This window comes from Mauremys mutica, chromosome 8 (genome assembly GCF_020497125.1).
Source record: "Mauremys mutica isolate MM-2020 ecotype Southern chromosome 8, ASM2049712v1, whole genome shotgun sequence".
Lineage (NCBI taxonomy): Eukaryota > Metazoa > Chordata > Testudines > Geoemydidae > Mauremys > Mauremys mutica.
Genome location: NC_059079.1, coordinates 58647599 through 58663501, shown reverse-complemented (window position 1 = coordinate 58663501; position 15903 = coordinate 58647599). Strand labels below are relative to the sequence as shown.

The following is a 15903-nucleotide window of genomic DNA, read 5'->3' as shown; positions in this document are numbered from 1 at the left end:
TTGGTGGGTCCTCTACCTTATTGGCGGATTTGCTCACCTCAGAGATCTTCCCTTCTGGTGGAACCCACAGTCTGGGTCAACTCCTCCTGTGTCTGATCAGGAGTTGAGAGGTTTGGGGGGAACCCGGACCCGCCCTCTACTCCGGGTTCCAGCTCAGGGCCCTGTGGATTGCAGCTGTCTAGAGTGCCTCCTGTAACAGCTGCATGATAGCTACAACTCCCTGGGCTACTTCCCCATGGCCTCCTCCAAACACTTTCTTTATCCTCACCACAGGACCTTCCTCCTGGTGTCTGATAACGCTTGTACTCCTCAGTCCTCCAGCAGCACACCCTCTCACTCTCAGCTCCTTGCGCCTCTTGCTCCCAGCTCCTCACACGTGCACTACAAACTGAAGTGAGCTCCTTTTTAAACCCAGGTGCCCTGATTAGCCTGCCTTAATTGATTCTAGCAGTTTCTTGATTGGCTGCAGGTGTTCTAATCAGCCTGTCTGCCTTAATTGTTTCCAGACAGCTCCTGCTTGTTCTGGAACCTTCCCTGTTACCTTACCCAGGGAAAGGGGACCTACTTAACTTGGGGCTAATATATCTGCCTTGTATCACTCTCCTGTAGCCATCTGGCCTGACCCTGTCACACTGTATAATTTAGAATTTACTCAATTAGCAGCTTTTTTTAATCTTGTAAACTTTGAGGAAATAGAACAATGAATTAAAGTTAATTATTTTTTAAAAAAAGGAAAAGGTTGTGAATCTATGAAAATCAAAGAAATTCCATTTGAAGGCTCTGACTGTCCTTAATTCACCTTGTAGCTGGGTATTGCAATGCTTGTGGTATGGGAAATTAAATGTTGTATGTTTAAAAACAAACACAAAAATGCCTCAAAGCAGATTTATGGCTGAGCAAGGCACTGCTTTAAAAAAGGTTAATATAGAAACTGTAAAAAATCTTTAATTATAGATAGGTGAATGTTGCTTTTATGCTAATATTGAAAGACCATTACTGTAGTCCAGATGAGTAAGCCTAGCAAATACATTATTGTAGATAGGCAGTATTTAAAATAAGAAAAATATAAGATGTTCAAAATATACTTGGTGACTTGCCCAATTTTGATAATTGTACTTCTTTAGGCTCAGGGTGGATTCGATTTAAATCAAATTGATTTAAACCATGTTTTAAATCAAATTGATTGAAATCACTAGTCAGGAAGACTCAATTTAATCATGGATTTCTACATAAGTGTATTTTTGTTGGTTGTTATAAGCTTAATACATACTCTTCACAGCTCAGAGATAGATAGATATAGGTTTCATTTTTAGAAGGTACACACTATACATTTTTAAACAGTGATTTATTTTGAAAACTTTTCAGATTAGTTTTATACCTATATCAGAAAATGAATGATTGTTTGGTTATTTCATTTACCAAAGGTAATTGATGCAGATATTTATGAAGTCATTGGGAGGTGAACTATCTCCAATTCAACAGGTTAATCATTAATACTTGGAGGATTTTCTTGCCGTGCTGTATTAGGAGGAGAACATCACCAGACAGACATTTAAATTGTTTTATTTAACTGAAACAACAACGTTTTGTATTCTGGATTTTTTTCTTCAACAGCAAACATAATTTTTTAACAAAACAAGCATATGAATTCTGGGATTTAGTTAAACATGCAAGTTTTTTTTAAAAATCAGGCTTGTTTTTGTTAAAATGAAATATATATTAAAAAAATATTAATTGACTATGTTAGCCAGGTCAACGTGGGAAACTTAAAATATTGGCTTCTGCAGCTAACTCAGTCATCTTCACCCTCATTTTACTGTTTGTTCATAATCTGGAAAACAAAAACAGGCTTTCCTGCTTTTTGAGGTCCCAAATGATTTCTCAATTTGGAATGAAGTAGTCCAAAGGAAGAAAATATTCTATCTACACTGGCAGAAGGAGCTACTGCTGTTAAAAGTGAAATGATCACTTCAACAGTCTCTCAATCCAAGTGCTTAAGTGACTTCCACCAGTTCACTGGTGTGACTTTCTTTAAAACATCATCAGTAACCATGTATTTCTTGAATAGTTCTTATTCCCAAACTGGGTCTCTTTTATGGCCTGCTGCCATGATAGGTTTTCCCTTCTAGTGAGAGAATGGTATGGTAGATCTCAAATCAATGAAGGCTACACTTAGAAAGACCCCAAGACTTCTGGAATATGCTGCTCAAACAGTTTCCCATTTGTTTCTACTGCCCGTCGCACTCTTCTCACATTTATCTCCAAATTTCTCCTTGTCCAGATCTGTTCTGCCCCCTACAATCTTTTCTATTCACTGAACTTTTTGAAACTTTGCACTTTTAGAGAGAGATAAGGGATTGACTCTGTGTATACACAAATTTGCAGAGGGACAATAGGGTTGAGGTCTGTTATTTCTCACCTCTAATTTATTTATTTATATTTATTTAAAAACATTTTTTGCTGTTAAGAAGCATATCTCTTGTCAGGGTTCCCTCCCCACTCTGAACTCTGGGGTACAGATGTGGGGACCCACATGAAAGACCCCCTAAGTTTATATTCCAGCCCTTACATAACCAGCTTAAGTTAAAAATTTCCCCAAGGCACAAATTCCTTTCCTTGTCCTTGGACGTTATTGCTGCCACCACCAAGTGATTTAAACAAACATTTAGGGAGGGGCCACATAGTCGCTCCCATTTGTGGATTTTTGGGGAAATGGAGCCAGCTGCTGAAGGGTTCCGTCTTTTCAACTCCTTAACAGCCAGTTCATGCTTCTGGGGCAAAATCTGGGCCTCAATTTGGGCCTGTATTTCTCCATATTTTAACTCCAAGGCTCTTTTATGGGCAGCCTCCTCCCTGGCTGCCTCTGCCTCCAAGCATTTTGCCTCCTTCTTCTCCTCCATCTCCAACTCCAAGTGCTTTAAGGCTATTTGTCTTTCATGTTCTTTCTGTCTGTCTTCAGCTTCCAATCTGACTAATTCTGGTTTCTTTTGGACCTCACTTTCCATCATCCTAGCCTTCCTCCACTTAGCCTAGCCTAACCCGAGAGCTAGAAAGAAAGGGGAAAAAAACCAAAACAAAACCAGCTTGTGAATTCCCTTGCAGGAACTTTACTCTGCTCTCAGGCAGAGAGAAAAACCTCCAGCTGCTCTCAGCTAAAAAGTGTCCTTTTAAAATCCTGTGGTCTGTGCTTCTGGTTCAAAATGATTCCACCACGCTGCCACCATGTCAGGATTCCCTCTCCACTCTGAACTCTGGGGTACAGATGTGGGGACTCGCATGAAAGACCCCCTAAGCTTATATTTCACTAGCTTAGGTTAAAAACTTCCCCAAGGCACACATTCCTTTCCTTTTCCTTGGACAGTATTGCTGCCACCACCAAGTGATTTAAACAAATATTCAGGGAGGGGCCACTTGGAGCCCTATCCTCCTCAAATATCCCCCTAAGCCCCTTCACTCCCTTTCCTGGGGTGACTTGAGAATAATATACCAACCAATAGCTTAACAAAGTGAGCACAAATCAACCCCTTTGGTTTTTAGGACACTAAAAATCAATCAGGTTTTTAAAAGAAGAATTTGATTTTTTTAAATAGTAAAAGAATCACACTTGCAAAAATCAGGATGGAAGCTACTTTTTACAGGGTAATAAAAGGATTTAAAACATAGAGGATTCCCCTCTAGGCTTATTTTTAAAGTTACAAAAAAACAGGAATAAACCTCCCTCTTAGCATAGGGAAAATTCACAAGCTAAAACTAAATATGATCTAATGCATTTCCTTGCTATTATCGTACATACTCGTTCAAAAGCTGATTTTTTTTTTAGTAAAAAAGGGAAGCACCAGAGAAGGGGGTGTTGGCTTATGAACGGGTATAGAGAGGGAGAGGTGGGACACAGTCCCTCCCCCCAACAGAGGGAGCAAGGAGAGGCAGCACAGTCAGAAGGGAAAAGGCAGGGCCAGAGTCTCTCCACTTCTGGCCACGCTGCTCTCCTACCAGCCTCCGAAGCAGCTGCAGCTCTGGGGCTGGCAGGCTGCAGCTGTGCTGCTTGGCCCTGCCCCTCCAGAGCAGGCTGTGGACACGCTGCTGGAGCATGCTGCGGCCGTGCCGCCCAGTCTGGCCCCTCGGAGCACGCTGCGGCCGCACTGCCCAGCCTACCGGAGCAGCTCCAGCCAGGTCAGAGACATCCTCTCCTGGCCCCTGGGAGGTGATCACAGGGATTACTTCCCTGACTCCCAGCTTCTCCCCACCTGCGCGCTGCCCCCCCAAACAAAAATTTTCCCACCAGTTGCTGTCCCGGCCCGTCAGGGTAAGCAGCTGGCGTGCCAGGACATTTTGTTTACTTAGGTTTACCTCTGTGCCAGCAGATGCTTGAGGTAAACAAACCATCTCACCCAGCCAGCGGCTTATCCTGATGGCCCGGGAGCCAAAGTTTGCTGACCCCTGAATTATAGGGTCGGCTTATGAATGGGTTATAAAAATTTTCCATTTTTACTTCTCGGTCTTGGGAGGGAGGGTTAGCTTATAAACGAACTGGCTTATGATTAATTTCTGTAATTTTAGATGTATCATTTTAGGATCTTTTTAGGAGCTGGTTTACCTGCTTGGTCTCTTTCTTCGTCCCAAGAGGGAACCAACAAAGAGAGCACAAACAAAACCTTCCCGCTCTTCTCTTCTCCCCCCCCCCCGCCCCCCCGCATCGTATCTTCTTTCCCCATTGGTCCTTCTGGTCTGGTGCCAACTAGGTTAATTGCACTGATTTAACCCCGTACAGGTAAGTGATTCTGTACCTCTGGCCAGGAGGGATTTTATGTTACCCTTCCCTTTATATTTGACATCTCTGGAGACACAAATCCACAGTTTGAGAACTGGAAAACTAAGCATCTCTGATGGTATCTTCTAGACTGAACACTGAGTCCCATTGCATAGATAGAAAGATTAACCTAAATAATCTGTACAGAAGCCCCTGGAACTCCATAAAATTGGGTCCCTAATCCATGAACTATTGGAACTCATTTACAAAACTATTCTTAATCATTACATGAATATATTGTCTCATACTATAGAATTAGAATTTATATTCCCTATTCCATGAGGCATCTAATGTTTTGTTCAGGACAAGTTAGGTGAGAAAAGGATTTATCCACCATATTACTGCCTGGTGTGTCTGTCTCTGCAGTGCAGCATGGCAGGCTTTCCCTTTTAATTTGATTTTTCTTTTCCTTGAAGGAATACCCAGACATTTTTCTCCCCTTCTCTTTTATTTTACTTCTGTAGTCACCTCCCTTTGCTGAACAGTGATGGCATTGGTGTGTTAGACTGGCTTCTTTCCTTCTGCAGTCTCCCCAGATCCTAAGCCCACACAGCCCAGTGACAGTCATCCCAGAGAACTTCAAGTGACTATCTTTATAAAAGCCAAAATCTTCCCTCAAAGTAAAATGAAATAAAATAAACATAGCTGGGCTTGATTCGCTGCACCCATTCTCACAGAATTAATCAACAGGGTTGACGAATCAAAATGCTACAAGAAAAAGACAAAGAAGGCAGTATAGCCATCTTCACTATGACACCTCAGATTCTACTGTAGGAAGGAGATTTATTAGAATCTGACTCTGAAGAATCAGATTCCCTCACAGAACAGTCTATTTCCTCATGAATATTTTAAAACCACAGTAAGGAGACACTGATCTTAGTTGTACCTCCAGAATAAACCAAGCAGAAATCCAGTCTCTTTATAGGGGAAATATTTTCCCTCCAGCTCAAAAATTGAAACATATTTCCCATCAGTGCAGTTGTTGAGGAAGTGATCAGTTCAGAATGAAAATAGCCATTGAAAGAAGTGCTTTAATAGACATCTCATGAAATATTATAAATTCCAGGATAAAAAAACCTACCTACTGTTTGGTGCAGATACCAGGGATGTGGCTGTGACTGCTGAGGCAAAAGAAATGGTCATGCCCATTGAAAGATTCTTCCCCTTCCTCACTGACAAAGTGGACTGAAAATAGAATTCTCATTGTGTAGGAATAATTAAGCCACAGATGAATCTCTTCTGTCTGGCCATTTATTTTGCTTGAATATATGTAACATGGTTTAGAGGACTGCTCCCACTGAAGGACAAAGACAGCCTTTCTTAACATGAAATTGGTCACCTCATCCTTCAAGGAAAATACCACTGTGGATTCAATCACATTGTCCACCTGGTCAAACGCATAGAGTGCAATTACTAGGACACCCATGAATCCTGTCTGGAGAGCAGACAAACAAGCAAAACAAATTGTGGCTTCCATTTCTTTTTGCAGCTGAAAAGGTGGTAGAGACTAGGCAAGGTGTGTGGTAGAAATTCAGAAAAGGAAATCTTTCTGCTGTAGGGTGCCATAAAAGGGATTTCAGACAGTTCCATTTGTTTTCTACTATGATCACTCCAGGATCAACAGAAGAGGTCAGACACCAAACAGTGGAAGATATGGAAACAGGAATTTAATGGGAGGAAAGTCCTGGCAGGAGCGTGTGCAATCCTTAAACGCAACAAATACCCAGGCTCTCCACTTGGGAGAAGCAGCAGATCCCTGTCTGACTAGCAGATCTCTCACTTTTTCTCTCTCTTTTCCCCCTCTCCCATGTGAAAGAACTCCATTGTAGACAGATGGGTTCTTATGATAGAAAAGCAAGGGTATTTCAGTCTGAAAACTTCCCAAAAGATTGCTGCATTACAGACATTTAAAAAAAAAATCTTCAAAACAAACTGGGTTGTTCTTGGCAGTAGAACCACTATTTTCCATTGGGACTGTAGAACCAGTTCCCCAAAGAAGTTATCCAACTTCTCTTTTACTATACAGAAAAGATCTGGAGTGATCAGGCCCTTATTGGACATCAAAGATCCTCAAGTACAGAGGATTCCAAATGGAGACTCTTTCACACTGAGTATTTACCAAAAGTGATTTTCTCATTCCAGTTGAGTGCATGGATGTGTCTCAAGATTTGCCTTCTCTCACTCATATTATCATTAGAGGCCCTATATTTTGACCAAAAGTATTTCCTAAAGGTTCTAGTCACTCATTGCCAAACTTTTCTCTGGGGAATGTGAATGTAATGCATTCCTGGATCACTTGCTCATTTGTAATATGAATGAGAACCACAGAGAAAGCTTTGAGGACACTGCAGGAACAAAGATTTTTCATCAATAATTAGAAAAGCATCCTACTTTCCACTCAATTCTACAGCTGGGAGAAATCGTTTATACTTCCAAAGGCATCATGTATCTATTAGCAATCAGTCTGACAAATTAAAGGCTGTAATCTTAAAGATCCACTTTGGAAATACATGTGGTCTCTTGTTGGTACTATGTTAATAGTATACAGTGTATTGTATATCATATTGATATGAAATTAAAGAATGTGTGTTCTTCTATTTGAAGCCCTAAATGGTTTAGGTCCTCACTATTTGAGAGACCTCCTGCCTCTCTGATGTACCCACATCTGTTAGTCATGTGAGTTGGTTCCTGGGATGGGAGGAGGTTACTGGGGCTGAGGAGGCCTTCTCAGTGTGATTGTGATTAAACACCTTATCAGTTGAATACAACAGTTGTGTTAATTTTGTTGTACCAATAAAGTGGAAGCCTACTGGAAGCATGGAGTAGTGCTTGGTTTTGATAAGTTATGGTACTATGTCTGTGGTGTTAAAATTGTGTAAATGTTTAAAGGGCTTGAGAGAGACAGTAATAAATTGAAACAAATGAAGATACTTTGCTATTTGGCCATTTAATAATTGGCAGATTGTCAAATAATAATAATTGGACCAGATTGTCAAAATACAAGTATTCATGCAAACTCTGTTGCATGCACTTAACCCCAGATTTGTGCATGTAGATAAAGGATTGAGCAGATGCAAAACTGTGCATACTGAAAATCTGAGCCATCCTGTGTAGGATTTTGCATTACTTTATGTGAGGTAGATTTTATGTGCTGTGTGAATGTTGTGATGTAGACGAGGCAAGTGTATAATTGTTGTTGGTGCATGTACCTATACAATTTGGAAGTAAGAAATTTTAACTAGATCTGCTCCTTCAGAATTAATTGTAAATAAATAGCAATGGAGAGCAACATGTTCCATATAAAATCCTGGTGGTAGTTGGGGTGGAGGTATTAGGGAAGGAATCATAATTTGATAGTTCTGAAAATCTTTTTTTCAGATACTAGAAATTAGAAATAATTTGTTAGAATTTAGAAGTAAATGAATTATTAGGGGCTCTATTTTTAGGTTTAAATGAGAAATGAGAAATCACCTGTTTTTCTCTCATGACTTACTGCCATGTTACCTTGGTTGTTTGATGACATGACATTCTGAGCTAATTACAAGGCCAGTGGTTCACATTTTCAATGCTGGCACTCAAGCAGTCTTTTAAATAAGACTGGGTATTGTGGATAAACAACTAACACAACAAAGGGGCCATTCTAGTTTCTGCCACTGCAACCACTGGAGTAGATGATGGCCCTCTGTTTTGTTTGTAAACTTTTTTTTAAATTTAGTGTACAGTTTAATCAAACATACTGGATTATGTATATAAGATGCAACTGTCGATGCATATGAGTTAGATATTTTTTTTCAATAAGCATCTTGAATAAATTACCTTAAACCAACCCTCTAAACATGTCATCCCTCCATGCTTTTCCAGGCCACATGTAAATCTAAAAATAGAACTTTGTCTGAAACCCACCAAATTGCTATTGTGTTATTTCATCCTTTTAAAAACACAACAAAACAAAAAAATACCCCAAACCCTGAATTCAACCAAAATCAAACCCTAATCTCAGATTTTGAAAATTTAGGAATAGTATTTACTTAGTAAACAGTGAGATTTTTTTTCCATTTATGTCTTATTTGCATCCAACCCAATAGATGCAAACATACCAAATCAGTCTAGAAAAAGTTTAACTCTTCATATTTGTTACCTCAGTGCATTATTGCATTTCATTGCCAAAATTAAAGAAAATGAAGATTTGAGTACCTTGAAATGTATATAACAGGGGTCGGCAACCTTTCAGAAGTGGTGTGCCGAGTCTTCAGTTATTAATTTTAACTTAAGGTTTGGTGTGCCGGTAATACATTTTAAAGTTTTTTAGAAGGTTTCTCTATGTCTATATTATATAACTAAATGATTGTTGTATGTAAAGTAAACAAGATTTTCAAAATGTTTAAGAAGCTTCATTTAAAATTTAAATTAAAATGCTGATCTTATGCCGCCGGCCCACTCAGCCCGCTGCTGGTCTGGGGTTCTGTCCGCCAGCTCCTGCCAGCCGGGGTCCTGGCTGACAACCCCGCTCAGCCTGCTGCCGGTCTGGGGTCCTGGCCCTGCTCACATCTTCTCCCTGGTTTGAGCCCATTCTCTTCCTCCCTCTCTGCACTGAGCTGAGGGTGGGAGTACACTGACCACAGGGTTGGGGGTGAAGGAGCAGGCTGGGGGTTGGGGTGCAGGGTCTGTCCAGGAGCTAGAATGAGGGAGGGGGCTCAGGATTGGGGCAGGAGGTTTGGGTGTGGAGCGCTTACCTGGGACAGCTCCCATTTGGTGTGGGGGGTGCAGGTGGGAATGTGGGTGTGTGTGCAGGAGCTCCCGTTTGGTGCTGAGGGTGGGGGTGGGGATGTGGGTGTGCGTGTGCAAGAGTCAGGGCATAAGGTGTGGGAGTGCAGCAGTCAGAATGGGCTGGAGGTGTGTGAGGGGATGCAGGAGTCAGGGTGTGGGATGGCTGGGTATGTGTGCCTTCTCCTTGGAGCAGCAAGCACACTGCGGCTCCCCCTCCCCCTTGCAAGGGCGATCAGCTGATCCGCACAGGGAAGGAGAGGAGGAGGGGCAGGAAAGCTGCATGCTGGGGGAAGAAGCGGGGAAGGTGGGAGCTTGGCTGCTGGCAGGACCAAGCTTCTGCCTCCAGCCCGCTGCCATTCTGGGGTTTCGGCCACCGGCTCCTGCCAGCCGGGTTCTCAGCCCGCTGCCAGCCTGGGGTTCCTTCCCCCAGGCCAGCAGCAGGCGCTGAGTGGGACTGGCGCTGGGACATGGGCTGGCAGGAGCCAGCGGCGGGCTGATCAGCTCAGCCCACCACTGCGTGCCATCAAAAATCGGCTCGTGCCATAGGTTGACGACCCCTGGTATATAATCATGTCTGTCTTTGTTTTGTATCAACTATGCTGATGGCACTCAATAAACTATAAATATTATAAACTAATTGTCATCCTCATATTCTAGGAATTGTCAAGTTGTGGGTGGAATAAGAAAGAGAAGTACAGTTCTGCTCCAAATGCAGTTGCCTTCACAAGAAGATTCAACCATGTGAGTTCTTATTATAGTAATGGCAACATGATTGTATGTATCAGTGTTAAGAATCATCCCAGTGGAATGTTTAATCTGTATATTTTTGTCATTCATTGCTAAATATTTGGGGATTGACATGCCTGTGATGTAAACGGCTTGCTTAGGTGCAACAGTGTGATTACTTTAGTCCTGTTTGTTTCTATTAAGCTTTTTTGTTAAATAACAAATTTTGATGATTAAGAGAAGGAAAAGATATTAAGTAGGTTTTCTCCTGGATGTTTGCTGTACGTTTCCTTTCATAAGGTGGTCTGGGTGAAGGGTTTAGTGTAAAAAGGGTTCCTGATGCAATAGAAACATTTTATAAGAATATTTAGTGTCTTTTATTTGTGTAGCAGTTCTTGTCCCAAAAAACGTGGTGTTGAATTCCGTCAGTATGGTTACATTTTTACTGTGCTTCTGAGAAGACTGTTGACAATGTGGCTAGATGGCTATATACCGCTGCTAATCCCAAGTTATGAAAGGCAGTGGAAATCCGACCACTGAAAGCATTTGGCTAAAGCTTGTTACAAATCGCAAACAGCCTGTCTGATTGTGCTAAACTGACTTGCCAATGAGTCTCCTGTTTGACATAATTTATCAGCCAGAATGACCTGAAGAAGAGCTCTGTGTAGCTCAAAAACTTGTCTTTCATCAACAGAAGTTGGTCCAGTGAAACATATTACCTCACCCACCTTGTCTCAGCCAAAATGTCTCCATTTGCTCAAGCTTATGAAAGTCAGTTTGTCTTCTTTATTCAGTTATATAAAAAGTTGCATTTTAAAATATGTCCCTGATACCATGTTAAATAATTTAGTTGTCTCAACAATTACTTGAAATTAGGGCTATCAAGCGATTAAAAAAAAATCGTGATTAATCGTGCGATTAATTGCACTGTTAATAATAGAATTCCATTTATTTAAATATTTTGGATGTTTTCTACATTTTTCAAATGTATTTCTTTCAATTACAACACAGAATTTAAAGTGTACAATGCTCACTTTATATTTATTTTTGATTACAAGTATTTGCATTGTAAAAAAACAAAAGTAGTAGTATTTTTCAGTTCACCTAATACAAGTACTGTAGCGCAACCTCTTTATCATGAAAGTTTAACTTACAAATGTAGAATTATGTACAAATAACAATATCTCTGTGAAGAATATAGGGGCGTGCACAGGCAGTTCTATGTCAACTTAACTTTTGTCGACCAAACTTTGCAGTGTAAACATAGTGTAAAGTTCTCTGATGAACTTTAGTCTATTGCACATGATCATTGTTGCTTCCAAAATACTATCAGCAGACCAATACTGCTGAAAAGCATCTGTAAGTGATTTAATACTCCCTTCTCTGCCACGATATGAAAGCTGGCTTTCTTTTGAAGGCTTGGGGGAAGACGGAGGAAGACTAAGACTTGTGTACTGTTGTGACGGGGTCCCCGGGGTGCAACCTGAAACTGGGGTACCGCTGAGCCCTCTGTCTTACTAACCAGGGCTCCCTCTCACTTGTGATGATGTGACAAACTGCAAGTCCCTCCAGGTCTTGTGCTCACACAAACATTCACAAGCAGGGACACACCCAGTTGAGTTACATGAATGCTTTCACGAGCCACCCAGGAACCAACAATAGAGAGACTCCAGCCAGTTCCCCCCAGCTTCCCAGCCTAGGACTCCAGAGCTGTACCGTCTTGCCCTTATCAGAAGCCTGATCAGTGTAAGTTCATTACCCAGTCCGCCCCTCCCTCAGTGCAGAGAGGACAATCCACCAGCCCCTGTTCCTGAGCAGATTTTTTTATACTTTAAACAACACACTGTTTTAGGGTTTTTATATATATATATATATATATATAGAGAGAGAGAGAGAGAGAGAGAGAGAGAGATTTTTTAAGTGATTATAAAGAATAGCGCACAGATCAAAGTTGATTACCTACGAAATAAAAATAAGAACGCATTCTAGGTTCTATAGACAGACAGGATTTGAATCTCACCCTGATAGACAATACAAGCAGGTCGCAGATCTTTCACATACAGGCTAGAAATCCCTTCGGTCTGGGACCACTTCCCCAGTTCATTCTTCGTTCTCCAAACGTGTTTTCAGGTTTCGAGTTGTGGGGGGAGTGAGAACAAGTGATGTCAATTACCTCTTTTATAGCTTCTTCCCTCATGCTGGGAAGATCTTTTGTGGTGATCTGAGTCAAACAGCTTCCCTTGTGCATGTGCTATCTCAGTTCCTGAGGTAATCCTTGTTGGTATGTGCATTCCCCTTAATGGGCCGTCAATGCTGACTAGCATCCCCATTTTTGTACCTAAAAGGCTGGTTGTGAGTGTTCCCAACCTCACAATATATATAACCTAATGCACAATGGTAGCACATACAATCCAACAGGACATTAATGTTTAACAGATTAAGACTTTTAAAATACCACCTCACAAGACATACTTTGTACAAACACACCATAATTATATCACCATGGTAAATTTGGGAGTGCCAGAGTGTCGCTTTGGGGTACAGAGTGTCATACTTGTATCTCACAATTTCAGTGTAAATTCAAAGGTTAGAGAAAGTTTAATGAGATGCATTATACCTGATAAAGACAAACTAGCAGAAAGGCAGTAATTGTATAGGTCATTTAATTTTAGCCTAGCTGAGTTAGGATGACAAAGCTCCTCAAAAAGACTACACCAGTTCAATGGGGCGGATGCCAAATGGGAGCTATTCTCTGTTGAATGGGGTCTGATGTGGGGTTTAGAGGAGCTAGAGCTAGAACTGTCATGAAAAGAGGAAGGGGGTCACTTGTTCCCCCCCACCCCCATGCTTCTTACCCTTCAGTCACAACTTCCTTCCCCTATTCTCTCCTGGCCGTCCACATAAACAGTCCACTCACTCACTCCATGTTAGCCCTATCATGTGTTCTAGTAGCTGCAAGTACATGTTGAGTAGGCCAAGAGACTGAACTAAGCCTGGAGAGTCCCCACAAGTGAGAAATCTGGTAGTTTTTTAAGGTGAAAGGGAAGACTCCCCCTTTGGGATTCTGCAGTGGTAAGTCAGAAGTAATCCTCCAACAGGGTGACCAAGCACCTTAAGAGTCTGTCTGGATTTTTATTGAGTTAATTTTTAATCCTCTTCCTCAGGGTTTAGTTTATAGGTCTGGGGGATTATAAGCGAAATACACATCTCTGGAAACAAGGTATCATCATCAAGGCCACTAACTGCTGCAGCAACAGGAAATTGTATAAAATGGGATAATAAAGAGGGGAATAGAATCAGTAAGAAGATGGGAGTGAGCCAGTAAGTTGTCTGGGACTTGCCTATTCAAAGTACTAATGGTGACACCCCCAGAGATGCATTTTGGTTGGTGATGTTCTGGATCTTCCCCCCACCCCTGTCCCGCACCCCTCAAGTTAGAGAAGAGAAGAATCATTAGAGGAATTTGTCTTTATCTGACTGACTACAGCACAAGTGTTATAAGCCAATCTGCCTTTTTGTGCCCTTTGACATGTGGTGTCCAAGTGGGAGAAGAAAGTAAATACAACAAAAACCCATGGCAGCCTCTCAATCACCCTGTTTCAGGGCCCAATTACTCTCCTTTACCATCCAGGAAGGGCAAAGATCTGATTTACAGTTAGTGAGTCATGTATCCTTCAGTACATCTAAAAGACCATGTAGTGTAAATGGGCTTAACTCAAAGAACAAAGACAGCACATTGGACTTTGCAGGTCAGTGAGATCTGTTTCCCGAGAAGCCTTCCTGAATAGGGCTAGTCTTTTCAGCAAAGGATAATAGTTCCCTGCAAACAATGGTGCTAGATTCTGCTGTGGAATGCAGATAATTAAGCTTGTTGAAGCATATAACCAGTATGAATCACAAGTTAAGATATTTGGTGTAATGGAAATAATAAGAGCCTGGTAAAAGAGGAGACATCACAGGACAGTAGAAAATAATCTCCTGGCAAAGACCATAAATTATTCCAGCCATTCTACTAAGGATGAGTTACACAGAGGGAATTAACAGAAATAACAGACTACACAGCCATGAACCCACAGGTTAATAAAGCCATATATTTGTGTGCATGAAGAAAACTTTGTAATGTTCTTTTGATCTCTTCATTTCCATAACTGGAAGATCAGCTGTGTCACTTTGGTGGAGACATGACATAGAATCTTCCTCAAAGCTATTACTTTCCTCCATTGTCTTTAATTGTCCCACAAGTATTTGTTCAACGGTTGCTTCCTTGCTTGTTTTTTTACCCATAGGTCCCTATTACGCTCATACAGAAAAGTCTTTTATAACCCAGTTTACGATAACTTCACTGACCAGGTCACCTAGAGTTCATAAAATTATTACATCTCAGTCCTCTTAGATTATATAGAAATTCTACATACTTCACAATAACCACATAAATTTATTATTGTAATCCTTATGCTATGTCTAACCCTCATGATTCTTGTTGTGTTATGTTTGAATTTTATACGTTTTGAGAGTCAGGAGCACCAGGTTTGTTTTTTCTTCTTTTTTTTGGCGGGGGTGGTGGTGGTGTTTTTTTAACTTTTCTAATAAACAGCTAGCAAATTTGAACACTCAAATAATCATTACCCTGGCTTGATAGGTGTTACTTCTCATTCCTTGCATTTCCTTTTATTTGTGCGTAGACCAACACATGCATGTGTACACACATCAAAGGACAGAACAGAATAAAATGGCAGAAAATTCCCTTCCTGAAATTCATTTCTTTACAGTAGCCAGTGGATTAAAGCACACTTTATAAAGGGCTCACTTGCCCAGAAAGCAACACGTTGACAAAGGAATCGTATGTGAGCACAAAGGAATAGTGAGATGTTTCATGAGATACACTATCAACATACAGTCTACACACTATGAAAATATTTGAGAACCCATCATAGGCAACTCAGCAAAAGAGCATTTTTAGAATAGACCTTAATGAGGAGGAGTTATTGCCTTGGTTAATTGGGTTTACAAGGGTATTCCAGGCATAAGGGGCAGCATGAAAGAGGATACAGCAACAGGAGAATGAGAAGAAAACAAAGGAGCATCAAGGATTGGACTCATTGGTGTAGCAGAAGGAGTAGGGGAAATATAGGTCAGGCTGAGTGATGGAGAATCTTGAAAATGAGGTCAAGAAGATGTCAGTGTGGTAAGCAATGTATTGGAAAGGAGGTATTCAAGGATATGGGCAGTGTGGTCAGAATGAAATCATGTTGGGAATGGCATTTTAGATTGGGAGTTAGGGTGAAGCATGCTAAATGTTCAAACCCCTTTCATGGACAAGCAATTGAGCCTTTTGCATGGCCAAGGGAGGATATTTTAAATAGTGTGAAGATTCACAGGAATTGGTCACATCTGCAATGTGGGGAAAGAAGGAGAGGAAGAGAAAATTAGTCTGCGGTTTGAAGGCCTACATGAGAGTGAGGATTTTTTTTAAACAGAGAATATTAGAGAGGAAAAGTTTGGAGCTCGGCTTTGGCCTCAATGAATTGAAGATGAGACAATGTGAGGGGAGATTCATGGAAAATAGGTCTGCATTGAAGTCTACCTGAGAGTCACCATCACAG

The 15903-nt window shown here is 41.1% G+C and overlaps 1 protein-coding gene across 3 annotated transcripts in view; it reads left to right on the top strand.

Annotated features, from left to right (window-relative positions):
• RALGPS2 (Ral GEF with PH domain and SH3 binding motif 2) overlaps nucleotides 1–15903 on the top strand; it is a 298932-nt gene that overhangs the window by 103286 nt on the left and 179743 nt on the right. For all 3 annotated transcript variants that reach the window (XM_045028272.1, XM_045028273.1, XM_045028274.1), the window contains one exon: nucleotides 10232–10315. In XM_045028272.1, the coding sequence (XP_044884207.1) occupies nucleotides 10232–10315 (84 nt within the window). The remainder of the gene's footprint in view (nucleotides 1–10231; nucleotides 10316–15903) is intronic.